The sequence below is a fragment of the Lepidochelys kempii genome, chromosome 5 (genome assembly GCF_965140265.1).
Source record: "Lepidochelys kempii isolate rLepKem1 chromosome 5, rLepKem1.hap2, whole genome shotgun sequence".
Lineage (NCBI taxonomy): Eukaryota > Metazoa > Chordata > Testudines > Cheloniidae > Lepidochelys > Lepidochelys kempii.
The window spans coordinates 62,595,695-62,620,600 of record NC_133260.1 but is presented as its reverse complement, the minus strand read 5'-3'; the positions used below and the strand labels follow the sequence as shown (position 1 = coordinate 62,620,600).

General features: G+C 41.0%; 1 protein-coding gene across 2 annotated transcripts in view; it reads right to left on the bottom strand.

Annotated features, from left to right (window-relative positions):
- Positions 1 to 3,547: 3,547 nt before the first annotated feature.
- Positions 3,548 to 24,906, bottom strand: part of LOC140911465 (endoplasmic reticulum aminopeptidase 2-like) — a 37,763-nt gene continuing 16,404 nt past the window's right edge. Inside the window, exons 11-21 of one of the 2 annotated variants that reach the window (XM_073344558.1) lie at positions 22,868 to 22,936; positions 21,578 to 21,753; positions 20,751 to 20,830; positions 18,733 to 18,789; positions 18,468 to 18,651; positions 15,242 to 15,398; positions 14,134 to 14,318; positions 11,275 to 11,436; positions 10,149 to 10,289; positions 9,182 to 9,263; positions 3,548 to 8,003 (exon numbers count right to left, since the gene is read on the bottom strand). In XM_073344558.1, coding sequence (XP_073200659.1) covers positions 7,860 to 8,003; positions 9,182 to 9,263; positions 10,149 to 10,289; positions 11,275 to 11,436; positions 14,134 to 14,318; positions 15,242 to 15,398; positions 18,468 to 18,651; positions 18,733 to 18,789; positions 20,751 to 20,830; positions 21,578 to 21,753; positions 22,868 to 22,936 — 1,437 coding nt within the window. In that variant the 3' untranslated portion in view covers positions 3,548 to 7,859. The remainder of the gene's footprint in view (positions 8,004 to 9,181; positions 9,264 to 10,148; positions 10,290 to 11,274; positions 11,437 to 14,133; positions 14,319 to 15,241; positions 15,399 to 18,467; positions 18,652 to 18,732; positions 18,790 to 20,750; positions 20,831 to 21,577; positions 21,754 to 22,867; positions 22,937 to 24,906) is intronic. The other variant, XM_073344559.1, reaches the window with a different exon arrangement.

The following is a 24,906-nucleotide window of genomic DNA, read 5'->3' as shown; positions in this document are numbered from 1 at the left end:
TCTCTCTCAAGTCTTTTTCAGCTCTATTTTAGGTATAGATGTGCTATTTAGCAGTAACAGTCCTGACTTTTCACTGCTGTGAATTTTCTGGCTTCCTATTAATCTCTCTGAGTGATCCATCTGCCATGTGTTGGCAGAGTTCCTTCAGAAACTAATCCTATAAGAAAGCAAATAAGGAATTGTACAAAGTCCAGGTCAGGCCGTTTAGGAAAAGTGCAGTTAGCTCCAGTTAAACAGTGAAATTACTCTGCTAGATTTTTAAATCACCAAGGTGAAAAACAGTTTTACCATTTAACTGTCACCACTATTTTAAACACCACTTCAGCATTTGTGCTCCTTCTTTTGCTGCTGCTCTTTGTTAGCAGTGAGGTTGGACACAGCGACTGCAACAAAAGGCCCATTTATACTGCAAGTCTAATTATGCCAGTGCACGGTCGTCTGGCATAGTTTGGGGTGTGCGCGAGCACAGTTTTTTGCTCTGTAGTGTGGAGAGGACAACTCATTTATAGAATTGTATTAGGGAATCATTACAGCCTCGATCATGGATCTAACAAAGCCTTCCTGTACACTAGCTCCACAACCACGTTTACAAACCCCACAGCTAGGCATGATTCTTGCAATTAGGGTGCTAACAGTTTGCTGGAGTAGTATATTTTGGGATGCTCCATTTAATAAAGCATTAGAGCCCAGTTTTGATTTTAAAAATGTAACAAAACTGTTCATCACATAGTGCCTATGTTAATTAGGGGAACAATATGTTATCACTTTGCTAGCAAGAACCTTACATAAATGTGTTTTTTGCCAATTGAACTGTGGTGAATGTGTCCTCATTCACACTTCTACCGTAACCAATCAAGCCATTGTGAAGTGAGAGGCTCTATTTCTCCCTTCTTATACCCAGAAGGTAGCTGTACTTGTTTTGTACAGTGCTGAGTACTCTGTCTGTACTGAACAGATCGTATTTAGTTGTAATGATGATAACACACACTTGCGGATAATTGGCAGTACAGTTGTTTCCATTGTTTGGTTCTCTGGCAGAGATCACTACTATAGAGGCTGAGCACATTCATGCCGAAGGTGTGCTGGCATGTGCACCCTCTCTGAGGTTTAAATCTCAGTGTAGAGAGTAAAGTTTTCATTTCTCCACATTTTATACACTGTCCAGAGGAAAATGAAACTCAACATTACAAGTAATGGGACAGATCCTCAGCAATTGTAAACTGGTGTAGCGCCACTGAAGTCAAAAGAGCTATGCCAATTTACACCAGGGAGGATGTGGCCCAATGTTGTAAAATCAAGGGCTTAAATACAATGCTTATTAGATTGGTGATTAACATTCTAAAATGATTCTTAAAAGCCTTGTACACTTTTTTTCTTTGGCAAGTGTATCACAATAATGAAATTAAAAACTAGCTGATAGGCCTCAAAATGTAACTGCAAATGGGGACTCGTCATCAAGTGAGTGTGTTTCCAAGAGGGTCCCGCAGGGATCAGTTCTTGACTCTATGCTATTAACATTTTTTTATCACTGAGCTGGAAGAAAACATAAAACAATCAATGGTAGTTTGCTGATGACAAAAAATTGAAGGAGCAGTAAATAATGAAGATGACAGGTCCTGATTCAGAGTGGTATGGATTGCTTGGTAAGCTGGGCACAAACAGGGGAATCACAAGTTGGAGAAGAGAGGTTATTTTATCTCTATATTTGGCTCTGGTGCGACCATTGCTGAATGCTGTGTCCAGTTTTGGTGCCCACAGCTCAAAAAGGATTGTTGATAAATTGGAGAAGCTCAGAGAAGAGCCACAGGAATGATTAAAGGTTTAGGAAACATTCCTTATAGTGATGGACTCAAAGAGTTTAACAAAGTTTAACAAAGAGAAGATTAAAGGGTGATTTGATTACAGTCTATGCGTATCTATATGGGGAACAAATATTTAATAATGGGCTCTTCAAGCTAGCAGAGAAAGGTATAACACGATCCAATGACTGGAAGTTAAAGCTAGACAAATTCAGTCTTGAAATAAGGTGTGAATTTTTGATGGAAGTAATTAACCATGGGAAAAATTGACCAAGGGACATGGTAGATTCTCAATCAGTAGCAATTTTTAAAAAAGATTGGATTTTTTCTAAGAAATATGCCCCAGGGATTATTTTGGGGAAGTTCGGTCGCTTGTGCTGTGCAGGAGGTTGGACTGGATAAACAGAGTGGTCCTTTCTGGCTTTGTAATCTTTGAATAAGAGAAGAAAAGAAAAACAGACTAATAAAACTGATCAACTCTGGATGCTCTGTGTTGACATTCTAGACTTCTGTTTTCTCAAACAACATCTATTCTTTCCTTCTCTCTGTCTGCTTGAGACCTATTTCACCATTCCCAGCATTTATGAAAAGTTCTTGTAACACTGTGTGCCTCAATCTTATAGGACTTATCACTGTGAGAGGTGCTAAGATGCAGCGGGAGCATCAGGAATGTTTGCTGCTCAGAACCATCTTGTAGGAAGGAGCCAAAGGCATAGTTCTTGAAGGAAGCTGAAATCACCTGACTTACATTACCATTGCTTCTTAGCTTAAGCATGTCCTGGCTGTTCTAACCCAGCTATGGTTTATGGGGGAAATACAAAGAGGAAGAATTTTAAACTAATCGAACCAATCTAGCAGTGTGTCCCCTCCACTCTTTTATATTGGTACTGGATTGTATTTCACCAGTACTATCATTTTTTATGATTTATGTGCATGTACTTTAAGAAGAGTGCTATTTAATTGTGGTTTTGGATACTATATTCATTTTAATTAGGATGTACTTTGGGAGGCTAGGAGATGCCATAGAAACATTATGAATTGTTCTTAAAATTGTTGAAGCTGGTTTACCCAGGAAAAATGGCCTAATGGTTTTTCACTAGCTTAGGCCCTGGGAGACTCAGGTTCAAGTACCTGCTCTGTCACAGGCTTCCTGCATAACCTTGGGCAAGTCACTTAGCCACTTTATGTCTCAGGACAATAATAGTACTTCCTTACCTCACAGGGGTGTTGTGAGGTGTCAGACACTACAGTAATGGGGGGACAGAGGTACCTGAAACAGAATAAATAGCTTTGTGTGCCTATAAAGAACAAAAAGGAATTGTTTAGCCTTAACTAGTGCAGCATGTGGCATTAGTAAGAAGTGATGCAGCACATAGGCAAAGTTGCAGGAAAGAGATATTTTACAGAGCATGAATAGAGACCAGAATTATATGCTGAGAGTCCAGTGTTTGGTAGCAGCTTGGTCCTGCTTGCAAGCTTGAGCCCCCTGGTGACACACCGCATTAGGTTCCTCCTGGAACCTCACCATCTTTCTCCATTTGCACTCATCATATTACCCAGTGAATGATCAGATGGTTGTCTCATGCAGTGGTTGAAATACCATAGTGCAACTCAGAGTATCATTAGGACCTGGGGAAAGTAAAGCTGATGCTTTCTCTCTCTTGAGTTGTTTTATTCTACACAATGTTATACCAATAAAATAAAAACCAGCAGGATCTTATTAAAGGGAAAAAGGCAAAATACCACATTTATTGTGAATACAGAAAGAATCATAGTAAGCAGTTAGTTATAGCTATAACATTCCATTCAATCTCATATTTATTCTCACATTCATTCATACAAACACACACACACACCCACACACACAGGTTCTGCAAGGTTGTTATCATAGTTACCAGCCTTAGAGTTGCTCATGCCAAGTCACTGGCCAGGTGGCCTGGACATGAGGAGGGAGCAGGGCCTTGTCAGATGCTCATCTGATGCTCCTGGAAGTTGGTTTGCAGAATCAGACCCCAAAGTTCTCACTTTTTACAGTCTATTTTTATAGGAATTTCTTCCTATGCCAGTCTATGGGAATTGCTTCATCATGCTGTTACTGAATCAATCAGCAGATAGCACATTCCTGACGGCTCCAAGATGTTATCTTGTTCTTTGGTTCTCCCATCCTTGAGGCTGTTGGGTGGATTCCAGTCTGCCCTCCGGGGCGGGGGTCCTCTGGTTATTTCCACTTGACACCTTCTTCAGCCGATGGACACTGGATTCTTAGGCTGGCACCTCCCTGATCATTCAGTTATTATCCACACCAAGCATCCATCCACATACATCCTCTATCTCTATTTTAATCACAATTGTTAATACAACAAAAGGGCGGGGAGTCTCTGGGTGCTGTTTCTGTTGTTAGAGTATTGCTTTGAGTCTCTCTCTCTGTGAATTGCTTTGAGAACAGACTCTGTCTTAGAATGTACTAACGCAATTAGCAGCTTGCAAGTTTCACACATAGAGGGAGAGAAACAGTATCAAAAACCAAGAGACCTCTTAATTAGTAATACCCTCGAATTGAAACTATGGGGAATCAAACTCATTTGTGATTTAATACAGAACTTCTTTAATATGATCCAACAACAATAGCACAAGGATTAAGACAAGTGATATGGTAGATGATAACTTGTTTTTAAAAATGGAAGCACTGAGGTTTAATTTTTCGTAATTGTTTTTTGCTGATTATACTTTGACAGCTTTATTGTTCATGATAGCAAGGGCCAATGCATGAATTGTTTAGTTCATCAGACCCTTTTCCTGTGTTATTACCACTGGAAAAAAGTGCATCTCTAAATGGAAGAACATATTACAGTTTGTGTATAACCTTTCATATAAAAAGTTAATAAACAGGATCTCTATTTTACATTCACTATTGATTAATATCAACAAACATGGATTTATGGTGATATTGATCATTATTTTATATCAAGATCTTGGTGAAGATAAGGCTTCACAGGCAAACATAAAGACAAAGTATGTGCTCCAACAGGCTCACAATTTAATAATAGACTCAAATGACTACTAAATGATAGCATACAATCGTGGGTGGCATTAGTATGTAGCAGCCCACCCACTCAGCTGGAGTAGGAGCAGTCACTCCACCAACTAGTTCTGCTGCAAATTACTGAGAGAAGCTTCATAATCTTTAGCATCCCCATGCTAGGAGAGAGGTTCCATAAACCCCATTGTGTGATTCCTAGCCAGAAAAGCAGCAGTTTAGGAGAAAGATGAGGGGGCACTCAAGGGAACGGGGTGAACTTTTGTGAGTACAGGCTAAGGTTTGTAAGCACCTCAAATGTACACATGAGGCTAAGTGTAAGTGGGTTTGAGAATCAATGAGATTATTTCACACAGCTCTACTCATCTGCTCTCCTTCCAGTTGCTGCACATATGAGCATCAACAGTTTCCAGATTTTGTTAAGTATGCCAGGAGGAAAGATTTTTTTCTGTTAGCCAATAATGGTGTGTCAGGAGTAATAGATTTTGAGAGTCTAAGGCAAATTAAGAAAAAACCACAGGCAAGCTGAAAGCATTGGAATTTGGCTTTATTCCAGGTCTCCTCCCTCATCATTCTCCTTTTCAGGAAACAGGGTATCAACAGTCAATCAGTGAAACACAGGGCAGAAATACAGTATCATCAGAACAAACTCTTATTGGCTGATTGGTGATTCTGTGTGTAAAAGACATGCCTAGCACCTTCTGAAAGACAATTCATCTTTTTGTGGATGTCACATTTAGGATAGTAAATTTAAACTACAGAATCATAGAATATCAGGGTTAGAAGGGACCTCAGGAGGTCATCTAGTCCAATCCCCTGCTCAAAGCAGGACCATCCCAACTAAATGATCCCATCCAGGGCTTTGTCAAGCCTGACCTTAAAAACCTCTAAGGATGGAGATTCCACCACCTCCCTAAAGTAACCCATTCCAGAATATATGCAGGCTCCATTTACTATGTCTAGAAAGGCCAGTAATGTAAATTAGATGATTGATGAAACATGACATAAGCCTATATATCCTGCCTAGTCTCAGACATGAAGGAGATGATGCAACAAGACTAAGACTAGGCAAATGTAATGCTGTCAGGGAACTCTGTCTTGTTTTGAACCTGAGATCCTCATATCTTCTCCAACTTATGTCATTCTACAAATTGGACCTGTAGGATGATATAACATGGAAAGGCTGTGTGGTGTGAAATGAATAAAGCAATAGACAAACATTAATTCAGTGGTGATGGGCCACTGTCAGTAACTATTACTATAATATACTATTTCACTAGACAAACTGACAATGACCAAAATGACACTGACTGGTGACAGCTTCCCACAAGCAAAGAGTGCATTTCACTGGGTGGGAGAAGCTAGTTGATGTTATTCCATGCTTCCCTGCCCCACATCCCAGGAGTGTTGTGAAGTTTAATTCATTAGAATTTGCAACTCTTTCAGATTCTCAAATGGAAGGACAAGTATTACTATTAGTGTATATAGAATGTGGCAAACACAACCTGTTTTTGGAAAAGAAGTAACAGCCCAAGGCTCAAATGCTGCTGTGGGGGATTAACAATGCTTATTAACCGTAAAACAGCCAAGAGACCCCAATCGGGATCAGGGCCCCATTATTATGGGTATTATATATACATACAGGTATTCCCTGCCCCCAAAGCTGACTTCATTGTGAGCTCTGGAGCCTTAGGCACCTTGTGAAAACCAGGTACATAATGTCTCAAGTTGGGTACACAAATTGAGGTACATAATATTAGTGGTCACTTCTGAAAATCTGGCTGTACAGCCATGGTATTTCTTTGTGTATGACAAAGATATCTAACAACAGCGGCAACAGATTATGCTTTTACAACAGTGAAATTGAGTTCATTCACAATTAAAATTTTTTAAACAATGCATTCATTTGTTGTAATCTTATAAATAAATTGCCACAAGTACACTTCACCTTAAACTCCAGCCTCTTAGGAAAAGGATGTTTTGTTAGTAAAATACTTTTAAAGCAATGTATTAGTCAGAAACTCTCTAAAGTACTACACTACTTGTCTGAAGTGCCACACTACTTATTCTTGAACTCCAAGGTTTGCTTTTGGTGCTTTTATATTGTTTGCTAACAGGCTACAAGAAAAATGGAAGGAGAAAAAAACCACACCTTTAGCACAGTTCATCTTGGCTATTCAGGATGTACAGAAAAAGAAAATACAAGCAAAGAAGCTAGGGAGAAAATTGCCCCCTCATCCTAGGGAGGAGCTGAATAGATAACACATGTAGAAGAAGAACTACACTGTTTTCCCCAGGAGATAATCTATTAATATTAATTATAGCAGTAGCACCTACAGGCCCCAACTGAGATGAGGGTCCCATTGTGCTAGGCACTGCACAGACATATAGGGAAGACAGTCCTGCCTGGAAGAGTTCACAATCTAAATAGACAAGAGAGACATGAGATTGGGGCAGGGACATGATGCAACTAGTCCCAAGTCTTGCAGCAGGTCATTAGTAGACTCACTAATAGAACTCCAGTCTCTGAATTCCTGGTCAAGCATATTAACCACTAGACTATGCTGCCTCTCTGTCTGGAGAAAGTGTCTTGTTTGTTCTAAATTCCTCACCCTTTCTGATTCTAAACCTAACAAGAGAGAAACAACTAGTAAGCGGGTTATTCATGTCTCCTGTGGCCAGAAACCATAAAAAAACAAAATAATAATTCCAATAAACAGCAAGACAAAAAGGCATGGAAAAATTATGTACTCATAATCAGACAGGTATTTACAGTATTACATTGTGACAAATTATTGAAACAGTTCACAGGCTTCACAATAGATCCTCTTTACTTAGCCTGTTCCGGATCAGAGAAAAGCTTTCGGACATATTTGAGGTTGTCAACATAGCTATATTGTGCGATGGATGGAAAACTCCCCAAATATGCATTCCGACTCCTACATTCAAACGTGCATCACCACAGTGGGGAGTAAAAGGGAACAGTTAATCAAACTGAAATCCTCTCTGCTTTGGAGTGTGGTTTAAAGATTATTTAGCAGCCAGTTCCTTAGACTGTTGAGATTTCTTTTCAGCCATCTAATATTTTTTGTTATGGTTTCCAGCACAACTTCAGTGATTTTTAGCTGTGATCCTTGGTCCTCCAGAGACTTAAAGAAATGTTTTACCTAGGAGACAGGATACTCATTAATGCCTTGGGAGTTATTTTTCGGAGAAAGGTCGGGTTAACATCTCGCTGCATTTAAACACCTGCTAGGAAAACGTAGGCCCAATAGCTGGAATTACTCATCCTGATGGTGGCTCCCTCAAAACTCAGGTGACATGCACTATGCTCTCCCACAAATCCTCTCACACCTTAGGCCAAGTACCCTCCAAAGAATAAAAATTAATTGTTAATACTAAAAATAAAACAAATATATATGTCTATTAAAAATTAACTGAAATATGTGGGACATTCGCCACCCTGACCACTTGATACCCTTCCTTCAAGCACACAGAGCCCCACTGACTTTGGCAGGGCTTTGCTTGGGCACAGGAACTCAGATGGGTCTTCCCGTAGAATTGAGGCCATGGATTGGATGTTATATCCTTCCCCCAACCTTCATCCATTTATTGTTGTTGCTGCTGTTTTTTAAGATAGTCTTTGTAGCAAGGAGCATACAATGCCCTCCCACATGCCTGTGCAGCAACCTCAAGTGTCAGCTCCTTAATCAGATATGTGGTTATGCAATGAACTGAACATGTTTTTTCCCCACATGAAACCAAAATATATAGACTACAGTACTGGCAATTACATGAATAGCCAAAGAATAAGTCTCTTCCCATATGAACAGAAAAGAAATATGTGTAATACAACAAAGAGATCAAATACTTTTTCTGGACACTAAAATGTAACACACATAATATATGCAACTCTCTTCAATAAGTTACTTTGGAATGACTGCTAACTTTTTCAAGCTATTAAATGGATTTTCAACTTTAACTTAACTTTCCTTTTCATCACTGTAACACTGAAAGAGCACTTTCTCATGAGGGCTGTTCTGGACAGTTACGCATTTTTATTTCAGAGTAACAGCCGTGTTAGTCTGTATTCGCAAAAAGAAAAGGAGGACTTGTGTCACCTTAGAGACTAACCAATTTATTTGAGCATAAGCTTTCGTGAGCTACAGTTCACTTCATTGGATGATGCATCCGATGAACTGTAGCTCACGAAAGCTTATGCTCAAATAAATTGGTTAGTCTCTAAGGTGACTCAGGTACTCCTTTTCTTTTTGCATTTTTATTTGTTAGCTTAAGAAATATGAGACTATATATTACCAATAAGTATTAATAGAAAGTCACAAACCTCTTCTAGCTTGTCTTTGGAGGAAAAGTGAGATGTAGAGCCAACAATAATAGTTCTTATAGAAAAAGAGGCTAATTCAAACCTGTAAACAAGAAAGAAAAACTATACAGTAATATAAACAATATACCGATATCTGAACTGCACCTTGTATCAGTACAGAATTTCTTTACTAGTCTCTTTCTCGTATGTGAATATTTTTTAGGTAAAGAACTGGACATGTTCATGGAGGATAGGTCCATCGATGGCTATTAGTCAAAATGATCAGGGACGCAACCCCATGCTCAGAGCAACCTTAAACCTCTGACTACCAGAAGGCAGGAGTGGAAGACAGGCGTGGGTGACTCCGTAACTGCCTTGTTATGTATGTTCTTCATGAAGCTCTGGTACGGGCCACTGTCAGAGACAGGACACTGGGCAAGATGGACCTGATCTGACCCAGTATGGCAGCACCTTTGTTCTTATGAAGTTACACAATCAAATTAAAAATATTTTATAAACATATCTCCTTAGCCATATGGATTTATAGCCACTGTAGACTATCAAACTGAAAGTGTTTTCTACTATCTAATTTGCTTTTCAGTATTTATGTTGTTTGAACTTCTCTCCATTTCTTCCAGAGGGACTATAAAAATAGACTAGTCAGTTTCAGCTTGTTTCTAGTCAGTTTCTAGCAGCCCTGTGCAAGCATGGGTCCTGTACCACAGCTTGAAGTGCAGGGCACATGCTTTCTCTCTAATGAAGAAAGACAACCACTACTGTGCTCATTAAATTGTCCCCAGAACCTTCAGGGTTACTTCTTTAGATCAAGGTGTAGGAGCTAGTGCTTTTAGGGACAACTTCCATAAATGTATCATATATAAAAAATAAGATAAGTGTCTTCTCTAGTGGAATAAATTATCCCTCTTTACACTCTTACTTGTCAGGATTTGCCACCAATGGTGGCTAAAGTAGATAAGCAAATACCAACTTTTTAAGAAGTCTGTTCCAGTTTTTTCTGACAAAATTCCAAGCAAGCCCCTGTCCCTCTGGATTTCTGGCAATAGCATGAAGAAGAGCTGCTAGATCCTGAGTCTTGATAACCTCACCTTCCATGCCCAGCTCAATTAACCTGTACAAATTAAAACAGATCAGACAGCTTCAGCTTGTTTCTACTCAGCTTCTAGGAGGTACTGCTAGACCACTACTTAATGCACATTTCCTTTTGATATTCAAACATGGGGACTAAATATAAAATAGGAGTATGGAAAATAATGTGCAGTGTGACAGTTCAGTGCTTTAAATATTAATTTGCAAGTTAACTAAGTGGTGCTACTATAACTTTTTCACATTATTGGAATAACTATACCATTGGCTTGTAAGTAATTGATTTTGATAGGGGCTTCTGCATAAAACCTAACACGGTAAGGCCCATAATCATCACGTAAAATGAGGTTCTTCTATTTTGTAAGAGGACTATTGGTTGCTCAGTAACTTCCAGCTCAAATCTTCTCAATTTACAAAGTAAAATGATTTATTTGACTTGCCAACCCTGTAAACCCAGAGTGTTATCTGAAAATCCTGGTGGAGTCTTTTTGGCTATTCATCCACACTAAAGATTCTGCATTCTGTAATTTTGTTGATGATATGCAAGCCAGAATAGAATCGAGCTAACTCTCCTGGAGCAGTATTGGCTCTGGAATGCTAACAAAGACTTGTTTTAGTCACTAATGTACTCAGACCTGACTGAATACAAACAGGAAACACATCTCTTAAGTGAGAACAATTCTTACATGGTCACTTTTCAGAACAGAACTACACTTCAAAGGATTCAAATTTCTTTGTTGTATGTACTGTATACATAGTATCTCAAGAGCTGTATCTCAAGAGCTTCTTTCTAATGGCCTTTCATGTGTCATCAACATCAGGCCAAGATCCCTTAGGGTATCATCTCATCAATAATTATTTAGGAAAGTGATGAAGTAAATAAAAAAAATCTAGTTCCACATTTTCAATCCGTTTCCCACTGCTGTTGAGATTCTCACGATTCCATAGAGTGTTAGTGAAGGAACTTGGTATTGTTTTGTATTTAATAATTGAGCAAAGACTATTCTTACTTTGTCAGTTTTTCACAGTGCCTGCTGGTTGTTAAAGCATAGAGGATTTTGTTCTTTTCTGCACCTGACACTGAGAGACTATACTGCTTCAGTAGATAATTCCACCCTGCTATTGTCTGTGCTCCAACTGAGTAGACCGTCTTCAGAACATCTGCTGGAAGGCTGTGGCATCAAACAAAGAAGGGGAAAGAGAAGGAGGGTCAAATGACTTTTGTAGCCCTGGGTAGCTCTTTATCCTTTCTGTCTACACAGATATACAACATTCCAAGAGTCATACACCAAGTGTGTTTACAATTTATCTTTCCCAATGCTCTCCCATAAAGCTGCACTGAAGGACCTGGTAATGGTCAATTTTAGGGTTGTGCAGCATTTTCTGTAATTTTTTTTCCTGCCCATTTTCATGTCCCTGAAATTTCACAAGAAAATTATTTGGTTGCAAAAACATGCAAAATCAAAGATATTCATGTTACCATCTTAAAACAATTTGGGCCAGTTTTTTTCTGAAAGCATGAAAAGATTTTTCATGAAAATGGGCCAGTTTAGAATTTATTAAAGAAATTAGAAAATGCTTAGAATTTGGAGCATTTTATAGTATATTGTGAATATTTCACACATCTTTAGTCAAGACATATTTCCACCTAGAATAACACTCCAGAAAAAAAAATGCACTTTTCACCTTTTCTGTGAATCTATGTATTACCAGGAAATAGCTAGCCTGGAGGGATTCTAGTAATTTTGGACACTGATGATATGAGTTCAAGTAGGATAAGACAAGTGATCAGATGAATAAGAAATCCTCTTGTCTGGAAGTCTATTCAATACTCAAGGAGTCACTGGTCAGGTGACTGATGATTTCACCAGCAACCCTGTCCCTAGTCTCTCCTTCTTGGGGAAGATTATGGTGAGCCAACTGTGACATTCACTCACTGTGTGACTTTGAGTGGCTGTAATTAGTACATGGGCTAGAACTTTTTGGCTCCCAGGCCTGTGTTTAGTACACTAGACCACACTCTAGGGAAGAACAGTACGTCCTTTGGATGGATGACAGAGCAGTGAACTGACCTATAAACAGATTAGGAGACTTGCATCATTCAACAAGGACTAGAAATGCTACAGTGTACTTATACTATTAAAAGGCAATGAGTTGTAGAGTCGGGGTATGGAAAAGGTCAATGAAAACATTTTGTTTCTTGTTACTGTATATCATGCACAAGCACCAGAAGTAAAAAAAGAAAAAAAAATGGATATAATTACAAAATAAGGCACAGGGGAGACTGGAAAGTGGACCTGAGAACTAATTGAGGTTCTAAATTGAGAACTAAATGAGAGACCAAGGAGAAGATAAATCCCATTACTGCCTGTTCACCGAAACTCTGGTGTTTTGAGACGTCATTACAGTACACACGGAGCAGCTGGGGCAAAACAAACTATTCCAAAGCACACAATATAATTAAATGTTAAACAAGCTATCAATTTATCCATCCACCCTCCCAATAACCTTGCAAAAATCTGTTTGCCCACCAACCCAAGGAAAGTTACTTCTTTGGATGGGCAAATAAAATATTAATAGTGTTTTCATGATCACCAATCATCATTGTGTAGAGCAGGGGTGTGGAAGTAATTTTCTGCCTGGGCTGGTAAATTTCAATTAAGGCATGTATTTATGGTATTTCTAGCATATCCATCAGCAGAATAAACCACAACTGTAAAAGTGTGTTATTTCTGTGTTTAACTGAGTAGGAAATGAAAGAAAGACAAGCACTAAATAATACCTTTAACTGGATTAAGACAGGAACACAGGACTATTGGTGGTAGATGAGTATATTTTGTATCAACTCTTTAGGTTACTCCAGTCAAATATGTCCCCTATGGCTTATCCATTTTTAATATCCAGCAGTGAAGCAACAGTGGGCATCCTTATGAATCAAAACATCCACTTTTACAACTTCTTATAGTGTATGGTGCTCATCTACTGTGGTGTTGGGGGACTGTATAGTACCTGGCTAGTTAGATTTAGTAGTTACATTTACCATGGTACCATGCCTGTGGAATTTTTTTGTCCCACCCCAGTGCAGTAAAGTCAAACATGGTAAGAAAAGGATTATATTCAGCCCCAGGTGCAAGAGGGGATAGGAAGGATGCATGATGAGCCTCCCACTTGCACATCCATGCCCGAGTTGGGAACAATGGTAGACCTTGCACTCATTCAAACTTCTGAATGCATGAGACTAGTGCCACTGCCAGAGCTTTGTTCTCCAAAGTGGATAAGAAGAGGTTGGGGTCATGGCCCAACAGGCCCTCTGCTGTGTACAAAGGAACTAGGAAGGCTAGACTTTGTACAGTGCACTCTTATAAAGGGTGCTGCAATGGACCCCCTCCCTGGAGCTCCAGCAAGCATTGTGCCTCAGACACAGTGCCTCCTAGAGTTACTAAAAGTGGTTGTGCACCTCTGCCCCTCCACCAGTGCATGACTGAACTGAAGGGTCACAGCCAAGGCCTAAACTTTGATTTTCTTTTAGCTATATGGATATGTGGCTCTTTCAAGTCAGGACAAATGAATAATCCAGAGGCCCAGACTGAACTGAAAAAGCAGGAGAGAAAGCTCAGTGAGCGAAGTCAGTAGAAAGGAGCAAGCAGCTGAAAAGTAATTAATACTATCTAACCTATTTGTTGATACTATACTGTAAGTCACACACACATACTAGAGGAAAAGGTTATTCAGTGCGTTTTTCCCATTCCAGATTACAAAAAGTTTCCTATTCCAACTTTCCTGTAAAACCTTAGCTAGAAAAGCTGTACTGGGGTTTAGTTTGGATACCTAAGTGAAAAGGAATGTTAGAAAGCAGGTAAGCCATTTACTTTAACGTCCCACCAGATCCCATCCACTTGCTGAAAAGCTCATTTGCCTTCTGGATACAGGGAGGATATTGTAGCTCACACGCAAGCTTGAGGAGAGCAGAACGAAGCATTCTGTCAGAGACTGAGCCCTCATCACTCCATGTCTGCTTGTCAATCACTGGCTTAAAATGCTGCAGGATGTACCGCTGCAGAGAGAACAGATCACAATTAGGCCCTAGTGCCACAATCTATGTAGTGCTGTGTAACCGTATATAAACCTACTTTTCAACAGTTACCCAGCTGTACTCCACTCATTAGAGCTACAGTATTCAGAAGTCATATTCAAATCTGCTATGGTATCTACTCCCAAACACTGTTTTGGGCTGAGTTCTTTTAACAAAGCATGTCCACAGGGCATCTGCAGCTGAGCCAGCTGTGATCACATTAAAAAAACATCTGATAAGTGCAGTTCTGCTTAACACAACATAAGTGGCAACAATCAGGTTTTTACACATGATTACGGGTCTTTATGCAGAGTGAATAGGAATGCTGTGTCTCTCTCCCACACAAAGGACAGAGAAATTATTTATGTATTGGTCTCAAGGATCTTACAGCCTGTATTGACTTAACATAGGCAGGGGCGAAAGAAGGGGGAGGAAAGCAATGAGAGCTTTCCTGCTCTTATTAGCCAGGCACCCTAGTGCCACTGGAATGCAAGCCCTGACGCCGCGCTACTCACTCGGTGGCAGCAGATTCATGGGGTAACTCCGACAACATGAGTAAGATCAGCTCGCAATGGAGCCGCAGAAACCACCGCCATGGGCCATTGGTGCATGAGTTGATAATGTGCAGAACGACAAGAGAGTGGAATAAGAACAGAAGTACTTGTGGCACCTTAGAGACTAACAAATTTATTAGAGCATAGGCTTTCATGGAATGTGGTGTTTAGAGCTTGGCTAGTTTATAAATAGAATCCTTCAGGAATTTGCAGATATTTTCCTTCTCTTTCTCTCTCTCAAGAGAGGAGAGGAGGACACTTTCTGAATACTAACTGAGCGCTCGTTCCATGTGTCCCAATTCCTTACAAATAAAATTTAATGACAAATATTTTTTCAAATTAAAAATGGACCTTAAGGTTTTCTGTGACATCAGAAATATTTCTTCTCTCCATCATGTGGTAGAACATTTCCAAGTAGCCCAGGCCTTGCAGAAGTACTACGTTACTGGATTCATGTCGGAGATATCGCATCAGATCAAGGGCTGTGTCCAGCGATAACCTTCCTGCACTGAAGAAAAGAATATATGCAAGCTCAAAAGGTGCACAGTTCATAGTTTTGTACTTCTCAGCACTTGGTCTCTGTCTCACTTTGCCCTGTCAAAAGAACTAAGGGTTGTAAACCAGGTGTGCTGAGCCATATTCCCAATCCTGCTGCTGACTAAGGACCCGATCCACTACCCACTGAAGTCAATGGAAGTCTTTGACTTCAATCAACACTGGATGAACCACTATGTGACCTTAGGCAAATCACTTAATCCAAGTTTGTGTGTGAGATTTTGCATCTTCAACATGAGGATAATTATTGTAAGACTTTTGGGACCAGAGTCATTTTTCTCTTATTTTTGGAGGTCTACAAACATAACAATAAAACTTGCCTGTCTCACAGGGTGTTCTGAGGATTAATTGATGACTGTCTGAAGTGCTTTAAGTAAAAGACAATACAGAAATGGACATTTTTATTAAACTGGTCTCATGGATAGCAGGTATGACTGCCTGACCTAGTTTTCAGGGCTCTGTCATTTGCTTTGTGCCATACATCCTATATTTTGATGTAGAATCTATGTGGGCTACTCAAGAGAGAGCATGAAATGTCATCTTCAGTTATTTGGTTCAGATAAACCACAATAGGAGGTCAAATCATTGGTGAGCTCTACATATGTCTTGCAGATACCCCTTTATACAGTATTCACAATTCCTTAAAATTCTCCACAGAACAACCAAAGTTATCCTAGGGATCCTCCATGGAGTCAAGAAGAACCACCCATCCATCATCATGGGTTGCCTCTTTCCCCTGTCAAAGCCTTGCACTCTCTCTTCACATGCTGTGGTCCCATTACTCTACCTAGCATTCTAGAGGGTGAACAGTCTTGTCTAATCATCTTTAAATTACCTGCCAGGAGGTACCCTAAAGAACAAGAGAGAGCAAACAGTTACAAAGAACTCAGCCAAAGCAGCACTGGGGAGAAGACACCATAGTAGGGTTTGAGCATGACTTCTGAAGACTGTAGCTGTAGTGAGTGGAGTACAACTGAGTGACTGTTAGATTCACTGATGTTCATGGCTTCTGCCAAAATATCAGAATTAATGACTAAAAACAACCTCTGCAACCAAGTGTGTCAGTCTTTCTTCCACAATGCACCAAAGAAGACTGAGTTAATGGTATAGCCTTAGAAAGAACTGACAAATAATTATGCCCGACAAGGGGATTATCTGAGCTCCTGTGACTCCGCTCCAAGTATAATTCTGCACTGTCTTCATGCACTTTGCCAAGAAAAGGATGCCATGTTCATGAAGTTCTACAAACTCTGCTTTGCCCATTTAAACGGCAGAAAGAAAAGGATCACTTCTCTACTATGACTTCAGGTGATGCATATCCTATCTCTAGCCATGTGTTTCAAGAATTAATGCTTATTTTAGAACAGTGTTCTTAGTTCTATACATATTAGATACTATCTTTACTTCAGACTTTTTATTAATTATATTTTCTTTTCTCGTCTACAAGGCGACAGAGTCCTGCACTTTTGAAAGAAGTTATTGGAGCAAGAAGCAGCAAAAGCATTACAGTATTTCATGTGACCGTTATCTTGTATCTAGGAACATATATGGGCCTCATCACCCTACTATCTGAGCACCTCCTGGTCATGAACAGATTTCATGGTCATAAAACACTGTGCCAATCCCATTATGCAGATGAGGAAAAGGGTAGAGTAAGTGACCTGCCCAAAGGCACACAGGAAATCTATGGAAGTGACCCTTCTCCGTGGACGTAACAAGTGCTACCCCACAGGCTGAGTGGAGACACTCACACCATTTAGCCATCACTCTAACCCTGCTGCCCCAGTGGCACAACACCACAATAATCCGTGAGTTCTGTGGGCTGTGTCCAAACTTGGGGAGTGGCGGATGCCTTACCCAGCTCTCTCAAACCTCCTTATTGGCCCTCCTCCTTGGAAATGATTCAAGCAAGCATGTGCAATTAAAATAGTGCACGAAATTGACAGCTAGCCTTTCTTTAAATTAGTTTTCAAAGACAGAAACCTGCTGTCCAAAATATAGTTTCCAGGAGGAATGCATTATTTGATCTTTCCCAAGCGAAGTCTTCGAAGAAAATTAAAAAGAAAGAGGTGGCCTGTCTTTATGGGAAAGAGCAATGAGCCCAAACCATAACCACATGCTGGTAATTGCCTTCAGTGAAATTAAGAGAAAGGTGATGAAGTGAAAGCCAAACAGTTTTTCCTCAGTCTCTCTGTATCTGGACTCTACACACCTATGAGGGGGGCTGTTTTGTTCATGGAGCATCACTTCAGGGTTATGCTTGACCTAGGAAAGCTGGGAAATGTTTACTCCTCTGCCCTTGCACAGTCTCGCTCACTATTAACTAAAAAGAAAAGGAGTACTTGTGGCACCTTAGAGACTAACCAATTTATTTGAGCATAAGCTTTCGTGAGCTACAGCTCACTTCATCGGATGCATACTGTGCATCTGATGTATGCATCCGATGAAGTGACCTGTAGCTCACGAAAGCTTATGCTCAAATAAATTGGTTAGTCTCTAAGGTGCCACAAGTACTCCTTTTCTTTTTGCAAAAACAGAGTAACACAGCTGTTACTCTGAAACCTGTCACTATTAACTGTAACTAAATATTGTGCTGTTCAAGGCAATCCTCCTTTCAGCCTGTAGGAGCGTCAGCACTATGTTCAGGAAATGAGTTCTGTGTCTTTGGCTTCTGGAGCCACGTCACAGAGAGTGGTACTAAAAATTAAATTTGAACGTGCCTGGCTCTTACTCTGATGGTCCAGTTTTCAACAGAAGCTTGCCCTCATGCTAACAAAAAAGTGACCCTGTGACTGGGTATGAAACTACTGCCAAGGGCATGTTCATACTGGTGCAAATTGTTAATTAGACACCTGTGTAAATGTCTGAATATGCAATCATCCAATTTGCACATGACACAGCAGTAAATGTGTGCACCGTAGTGGGTGCAGTTTAATCTTTCGTTTTGGCATACAGATCTTTGCTTCTTCCCTGTTAAAATTTGGTATTTTTTCATCAGATTAAAATAGGAAAGGTGTGTTACCTGACCAGTTGAAATCCATTGTGGATCAAGTTCACTCGGTCCTTGTGGCTGAAAAGAGTGTGGTTCTGATCCAACAGCTTAATGATGTTGTCCCAGCCATTCCCTTCATAGTGCACAATATAATAGCCATTCATGTCCACATTGAATTTCACCCAGGTGACCTCTCCCTCCAGTTCTAGTGTGTCTGAATGGGAGAGATTCACATGGAAATTTATTTTTTTTACTGCATATGAAAAATTAAAATGAAAGCACAGGCAAGTATTACCTATTACAACTGTCAGTGGCTTCACCTGGGGAACTGTGAGATTTACAGAGAAGACACCTGAAAATGGAATTAGAAAGTTATTTGCTAGCCTGTAGTCCTCATACCAGAGAGGTTTTATTTTGGGGATTGTCCACACCAGACGTGGGCAAACTACAGCCCGCGGGCCACATTCGGCCCGCAGGACTCTCCTGCCCGGCCGCTGAGCTGCTGGCCTGGGAGGCTCACCTCTGGCCTCTCCCCCGCTCTTCCCCTCCCCTGCAACCGCAGCTCACTGTGCTGCCGGCGCAATGCTCTGGGCGGCGGGGCTGCGAGCTCCCGGGGAGCGCAGCTGCAGAGCCCAGCCTGACCCGGTGCTCTGTGCTGCATGGTGGCGTGGCTGGCTCCAGCTGGGTGGCACGGCTGTAGCAACGCCAGCCACTGGTGCTCCAGGCAGCGCGGTGAGGGGGGGTTGGACAGAGGGCAGGGAAGTTCAAGGGGGTGGTCAGGGTGTGGGGGTGTGGATAGCGGTCGGGGTGGTCAGAGGGCAGGGGGGTTGAATGGGGGCAGGGGTCCCCAGGGGGCAGTCAGGAAGGAGAGGGGGGGTTGGAAGGGGCAGCGGGGGGCAGTCAGGGGCAGAGGTTCCAGGGGCAATCAGGGACAAGGAGAAGGGGTGGTTGGATGGGGCAGGGGCCTGGGGGGGGCAGTCAGAAATGAGAGGAGGGGTTGGATGGGGCGGCAGGGGGCAGTCAGGGGCTGGGGGCCCAGGGGCGGTCAGGGAATAGTGGATGGGGCAGGAGTCCTGGGGGGGCATTAGAGGGCAAGAAGCAGGGGGGTTGGGATAGGGGTCGGCGGCCGGGCCACCCGTGGCTGTTTGGGGATGCACAGCCTCTCCTAACCGCCCTCCATACAATTTTGGAAACCTGATGTGGCCCTCAGGCCAAAACGTTTGCCCGCCCCTGGTCTACACAGTGCATTAGTCCACATCAGAGGGGTGTAAACTCTTGTATACACTGGCCTGTCACACATCAGCTGGCCTGAGTGGGCCTGTTGGCTTGCACTAACAGTTCCCTAGTACACATTAGTATAGTTCATTTTCAAACATTAGGGAACTTTTAGTGCACCTCTCTAGTGTGCATTAAAATGTTTACCCCTTCAGTATGGACTAGCACACTATGTAGACAAAGAGTTTAGATTGAGAATATTTCAACAGGTTGAGAACTCAGTGGGATTTATGGGATTGGTAATGGGAGACAGGTCCTTTTTCCTCTTTCTACATTGCTGGATCAAATCCTGTTTAGGCTGCTAGATCAACAGTTGTTGCCATTTTGAAGCTATTTGATGGCTTATGTGAAACTGGCTGGTGTTCTCTGTCCATTTCTCAGCAAAAAGACCAGTGACTGAATAGACTTGGGAACAAACTAAGGTAACATAATCCCTCCAAGTCAGGGTACCTTGCACAGTAGCTGGCCAGAGGCTGTGTGGAAGAATTTCCATTGCCAGTACAGGACCTCTCCCAAGCCCTAAATGCTCTCTCAATCTTTTTTTATTTGTCCCTACCTGTAATCATTTCCCAGTTTTGGCCGTGAAAATAAAGTTAATATTTGTGTGTGTTACTTAGAAGAAACTCTTAGAATTAAATTCAGTTCTTAAAGCCATCTGTATGTTTTATTGACAATGTTAGCAGAAACTCCAGCACCTTCCCCTGCGCCTCCTCCTCCCCCGCCCGTATATATTAATCTTTAGAGTAACATACAGGTCTGCCCACTAGCGTTTCTAGGAGAGCACCAGAAATTCTCTCTTGCAGGAGCTGCATCTTGTCCTCCTCAGCTAGAGACAAGAGCATGGTAAAGCAGGAAGGGGAAGTAATATAAAGAAGGGAACAAAGAGGGCTCCCCAGAGGGCCAACCCCCAACATATATCCTTAAAATTAATTTTGTTTAGGAAATACATTTCTTTTAATTGATTAGTAAAGGTCAACCTGTTGTTCAGTTAAGGCAATCAATTTACTGATTACAAAACCAATGATCAGAGTTCATTACCTGTTTTACTTTTGAATATGTGTCTGTGAACAGTGTTGGAGCTGCTGGTGACGTATGTGAGTGGGATATGCCAAAAATACCTGGGAGATAGAGAAAAAATACAATAAAGGAACATTTGCTTCCACAGAAGAAGATTGATTTACTTCATCTGTGTCTGACTAATCCTAAACTGGCGAGCAATAGAGAATGAGACTGAGTGCTAGAAATGTTAATCTTGGTATAACCATGCAGAAGTCCACACCAACACTAACGGAAATACCCCTCTCAATGAAGGATCACTTCTCTATCTGGGTTTGAAATGGCACTCTACATGCATATAAGGGAAATCTGCATATTTTAAAACACTAGCAGATCAGTTCTCTCTCCCACTGGATATTAAGTGTGTAATCCTCTCTTATAGAAGGGTAGCCTCATCCTACCTCCACTAGGGTATCAACCAAGAACACATTTCACTTTTCAGCTCTACCCTGTTCCTGTGGTTAAGTCCTCTACAGAGTTTCCCATTATATAAATTCTTGTTACATTTGCCTCTTATGTAGTCCTACCCTTACAGCCAGCTTCTGATTTGCTCCATGCCAGTAGCCAGGAAAGTGGACATCTGCTGTCCATCCTTGCCAAATCAGCAGGAACACTTGTACTATGCCTCGTTCACATACTTCATGTCACCTATTAATAAACTTACCTCCTGCCTCGGCTGACCTAATTATATTAGACAGTAATAATGTAATATCAAGCTGCCAGAATATCAGGTACCTTTTTCTATACTGGAAACTGCAGCAACAGAACAAACATAAGTAGTATTATCAAAGTAAGGTAAGTGTAGATACCTTGACTGCAGGTTAGCCCATTCAGGGTCTTCTTCAAAAACACCCTTAAGAAAGCGCTCCTGTCGCAATCTTAAGGTGTTCCCTTCGCATTTAACAAGAACCAGTGGGATCCCTTTCTGAAGCGTCCAAGTGTTCATCATCTCTTCAATCTCTGTAAGTTTCCCCATATGACTAAACTGAAATGACCATAGACAAACTATATTCAGTGACACACTTAAAAGTATCTCCCAAAAATAAATCTGAACTCATTTGGGTTTGCAGGCCAGAGAGCCAGTGCTGGCAATCTGATAGACTCTGGTTTGAGTTTTGGTTCTGGGAGCTAGCCAGGACTAAATGAGCAGCAACTTTACATGCCATTAAAGAAACCATAATGGTTCTCCCTGCGAGAGCGATGGTTATATACAAGACATCCATTTAACAAATAATGGCAAAGATGGTAAAGCTTTTACACTGGGAAGCTGTTACAGTAAGAATGCCAGTACGGGTATTTACATACATCTACAAATTCTAAAAAAATCCTTGAGAGGCATAGGTTTCCCAGTCCATCTTCTCTGCCTCCAAAAGACAGAAAGTTTTGTTTTGTTTTTGATAAATCTCCTGAATGTGTCTCAAAGAATAATCTCATGCCTAAAGCACAGAACTGGAAGACAGTAGAACTGTGTTCTGTTCCTGGCTGTGCCATACACTTCCTGTGTGACTTTGGGCAAGTCACAATATACCTAGCAGCAAGTCGCAAATGGCCTAATTTTCAAAGGTGCTGAGCAAGGCCACTAACCAAAATTTGGACCAGATTCTTGGATGCTTTGTGGCCAAGCTGTGCTGATACACCTGTATATTTCTGGGGTATTCCAGAATAAAAATGCATCATGCAATAACGTCATTCAGAAAAAGTCTGTGGTTCAATTTATTGACCAATAACATACTGTCCAGCACGTAACATACAGTGGGATTTCTTTAGTTCAAAGCCATTCCTTTCTCCTAAATTTTGGCTTGTTTTTGGTTTTTTAATTCACTCTTCCTCACTGCAACCTTATCTCTAGTGAGGAAAACAAGTGACAAGATCCACTGCTCTATAGTTTAAGTCCAGGAAGTGCATTTACTAAATGCAGCATATTTAGAATTGCTTTCTCCAGAGCCTGCGTGCATCAAGTCAAGGGCAAGCTCAGCAGTTGCCAGTCTGAAGAACTGAGATGCAAGATTTGTTTACTAAGCCCTAGAGTCAGCAGCAGGACATCTTGTCATATCATCACCTTGTCATTCTAGTGTTTTATCTTCTAACAATTTACTTACTGTACTGCTAAGAGCCCTGGAAGCTGTATAGCAAAAGTTGCCAGAAGAGAAGTCACTTTCAGAGCAGGTCTGTAAAACATAAAAGAAATGTGAATCCTGACACACGACATATATTTAGAAGAGTTTGTTTAAAAAAAAAACAAAACAAAAAACCAATAATACAGCTAAAAGAGACCAATCAAATAATTTAGTAAATCTGAAGGTACAAATGCCACTCACTAAACAAAGGGCTACTAATGACAGACCCTCATCAGTGCTTCTTAATCTCTCATTTGAGCATATTGAATAGGTATGTTTGTGCGTAGATAAATTTAACAGTGACAGACAATATATCTGATATACATTAAATTTTTCCCATGTTAAATTTGTGCTCTTATCAATATTAAAGGGGAAAAAAACAACTTAAGACCTTTTCAAAAATACCAAAAATATACAATAGAATCCTTCTAGTCAGCACCCAAATAAACGGCATGTCTGCTTAATTTGGAGGATTGCCAATGAACAAATTCAGTGTGATGATGTTCAATAGCTAATTAATGGATTAATGACACACCTTGGGCTAAAACTGTGGAGAGAATTAGGTCCATCATTGTGAAAGGTCTGTTTGTTACATTTTGTCCTGTCTGAAAGACTGTTTGCAGCTGTTTACTGCTATGAACTGGTGTTTACGGGCATAAGTGTATACCGTGCAGACTTTGGTTCATAGTATGCTCCTTCCCACTGAATTATGGCAGCTGAACAAATCAGTATTGAATTAATACGGAATTTAATTTTTTTCAATTTATTTTGTTCAGCGATAAAGTAAAACTGTAAATAAGAGAGCACGAGAGAGAAATAAAAAATAAGGTAACAATGTTTATGAATGCAGCTCTGAGAAAAAAGGGAAGAAATTAAAGATGAAGATGTTTGATTCACCACTGTATTTTTGCAGTTTTAAACCAGCATAAGCCCATTTAAAAGTACCATATACAACTAAATAGATCATCAAGTTACACACCACTGAAAAACTGGAGTAATGCAGTGAATCAGGCCTCAGATGGCAGAAGAATGTACTTATATGATAGGGACTCATTTTTAACAGATCTCCAAAAATTAGACCGCAAGTTTTGTAGGTGCACTAATTTTCATACAACCCCCCTATGTGTATGATAATTGTTTAAGTAGGTGTAATGGTGTGACTGCAGTAGTGACCCCTTGTGGATGTTCTGAGTGCCCTGATGCGGCTACGCATCTCCTGGCAAGGAGGAAGAAGTCTCTGTCTTCAGGCTCCACAGAGGCAGCCCCACCCCAAAATGCTCTAAAACACAAAAGCAAACATAACTGACTACTGGGCCATCCCCCAGTGTTCCAGTTTTGGGAGAGGCATTCTGCCCTTTCCTTCAGGCTTGGTTCCCAAACAGTCTCTGCTCTGAGCATAGCTTGCTCCTTGAGGTCTTGCTGATCCTACCCAGTGGCATTACAGAGACAGGCCTGCTAGGCAGAGCAGTCACAAGTGAAGCTGCCTTTCTGGCCAGTCAGCCCTGAACTGCACCAGGCTCTCTCCTTTTATTCCTTCTCCAGGTGTAGCATTGGCTGCAGGTATAGCGGGGTGGGGCTAGCTGGGCCCAACGTCTCTCCTTAACTCCTTCTCTGCTGGTGTGGGACACTCTGCCCCATCACAGCAGGCATCTGCCATTCTGATTGGTACATGCAATTGTAGGGTTTGTGAGCAAAGTTTGCAGATGCATTTGCATCAGACTGGTGAAAATTTGGTCCATAATTCAATCCTTTGTACATTTTCCAGCATGAGCAGTTCCTGTGAGCCTGTGATAGTTGAGACAATCACTTTTCCATTTCCATGCGTGTCTGTGTTGCTGTATTAGAGTTTCATACTACTCATGTCCAGCACCCACTATTCAAGGAAATTTTGACCCCAGTTCCACATGATCCCTAGGGAGGTGGTAGAATCTCCTTCCTTAGAAGTTTTTAAGCTCAGGCTTGACAAAGCCCTGGCTGGGATGATTTAATTGGGGATTGGTCCTGCTTTGAGCAGGGGGTTG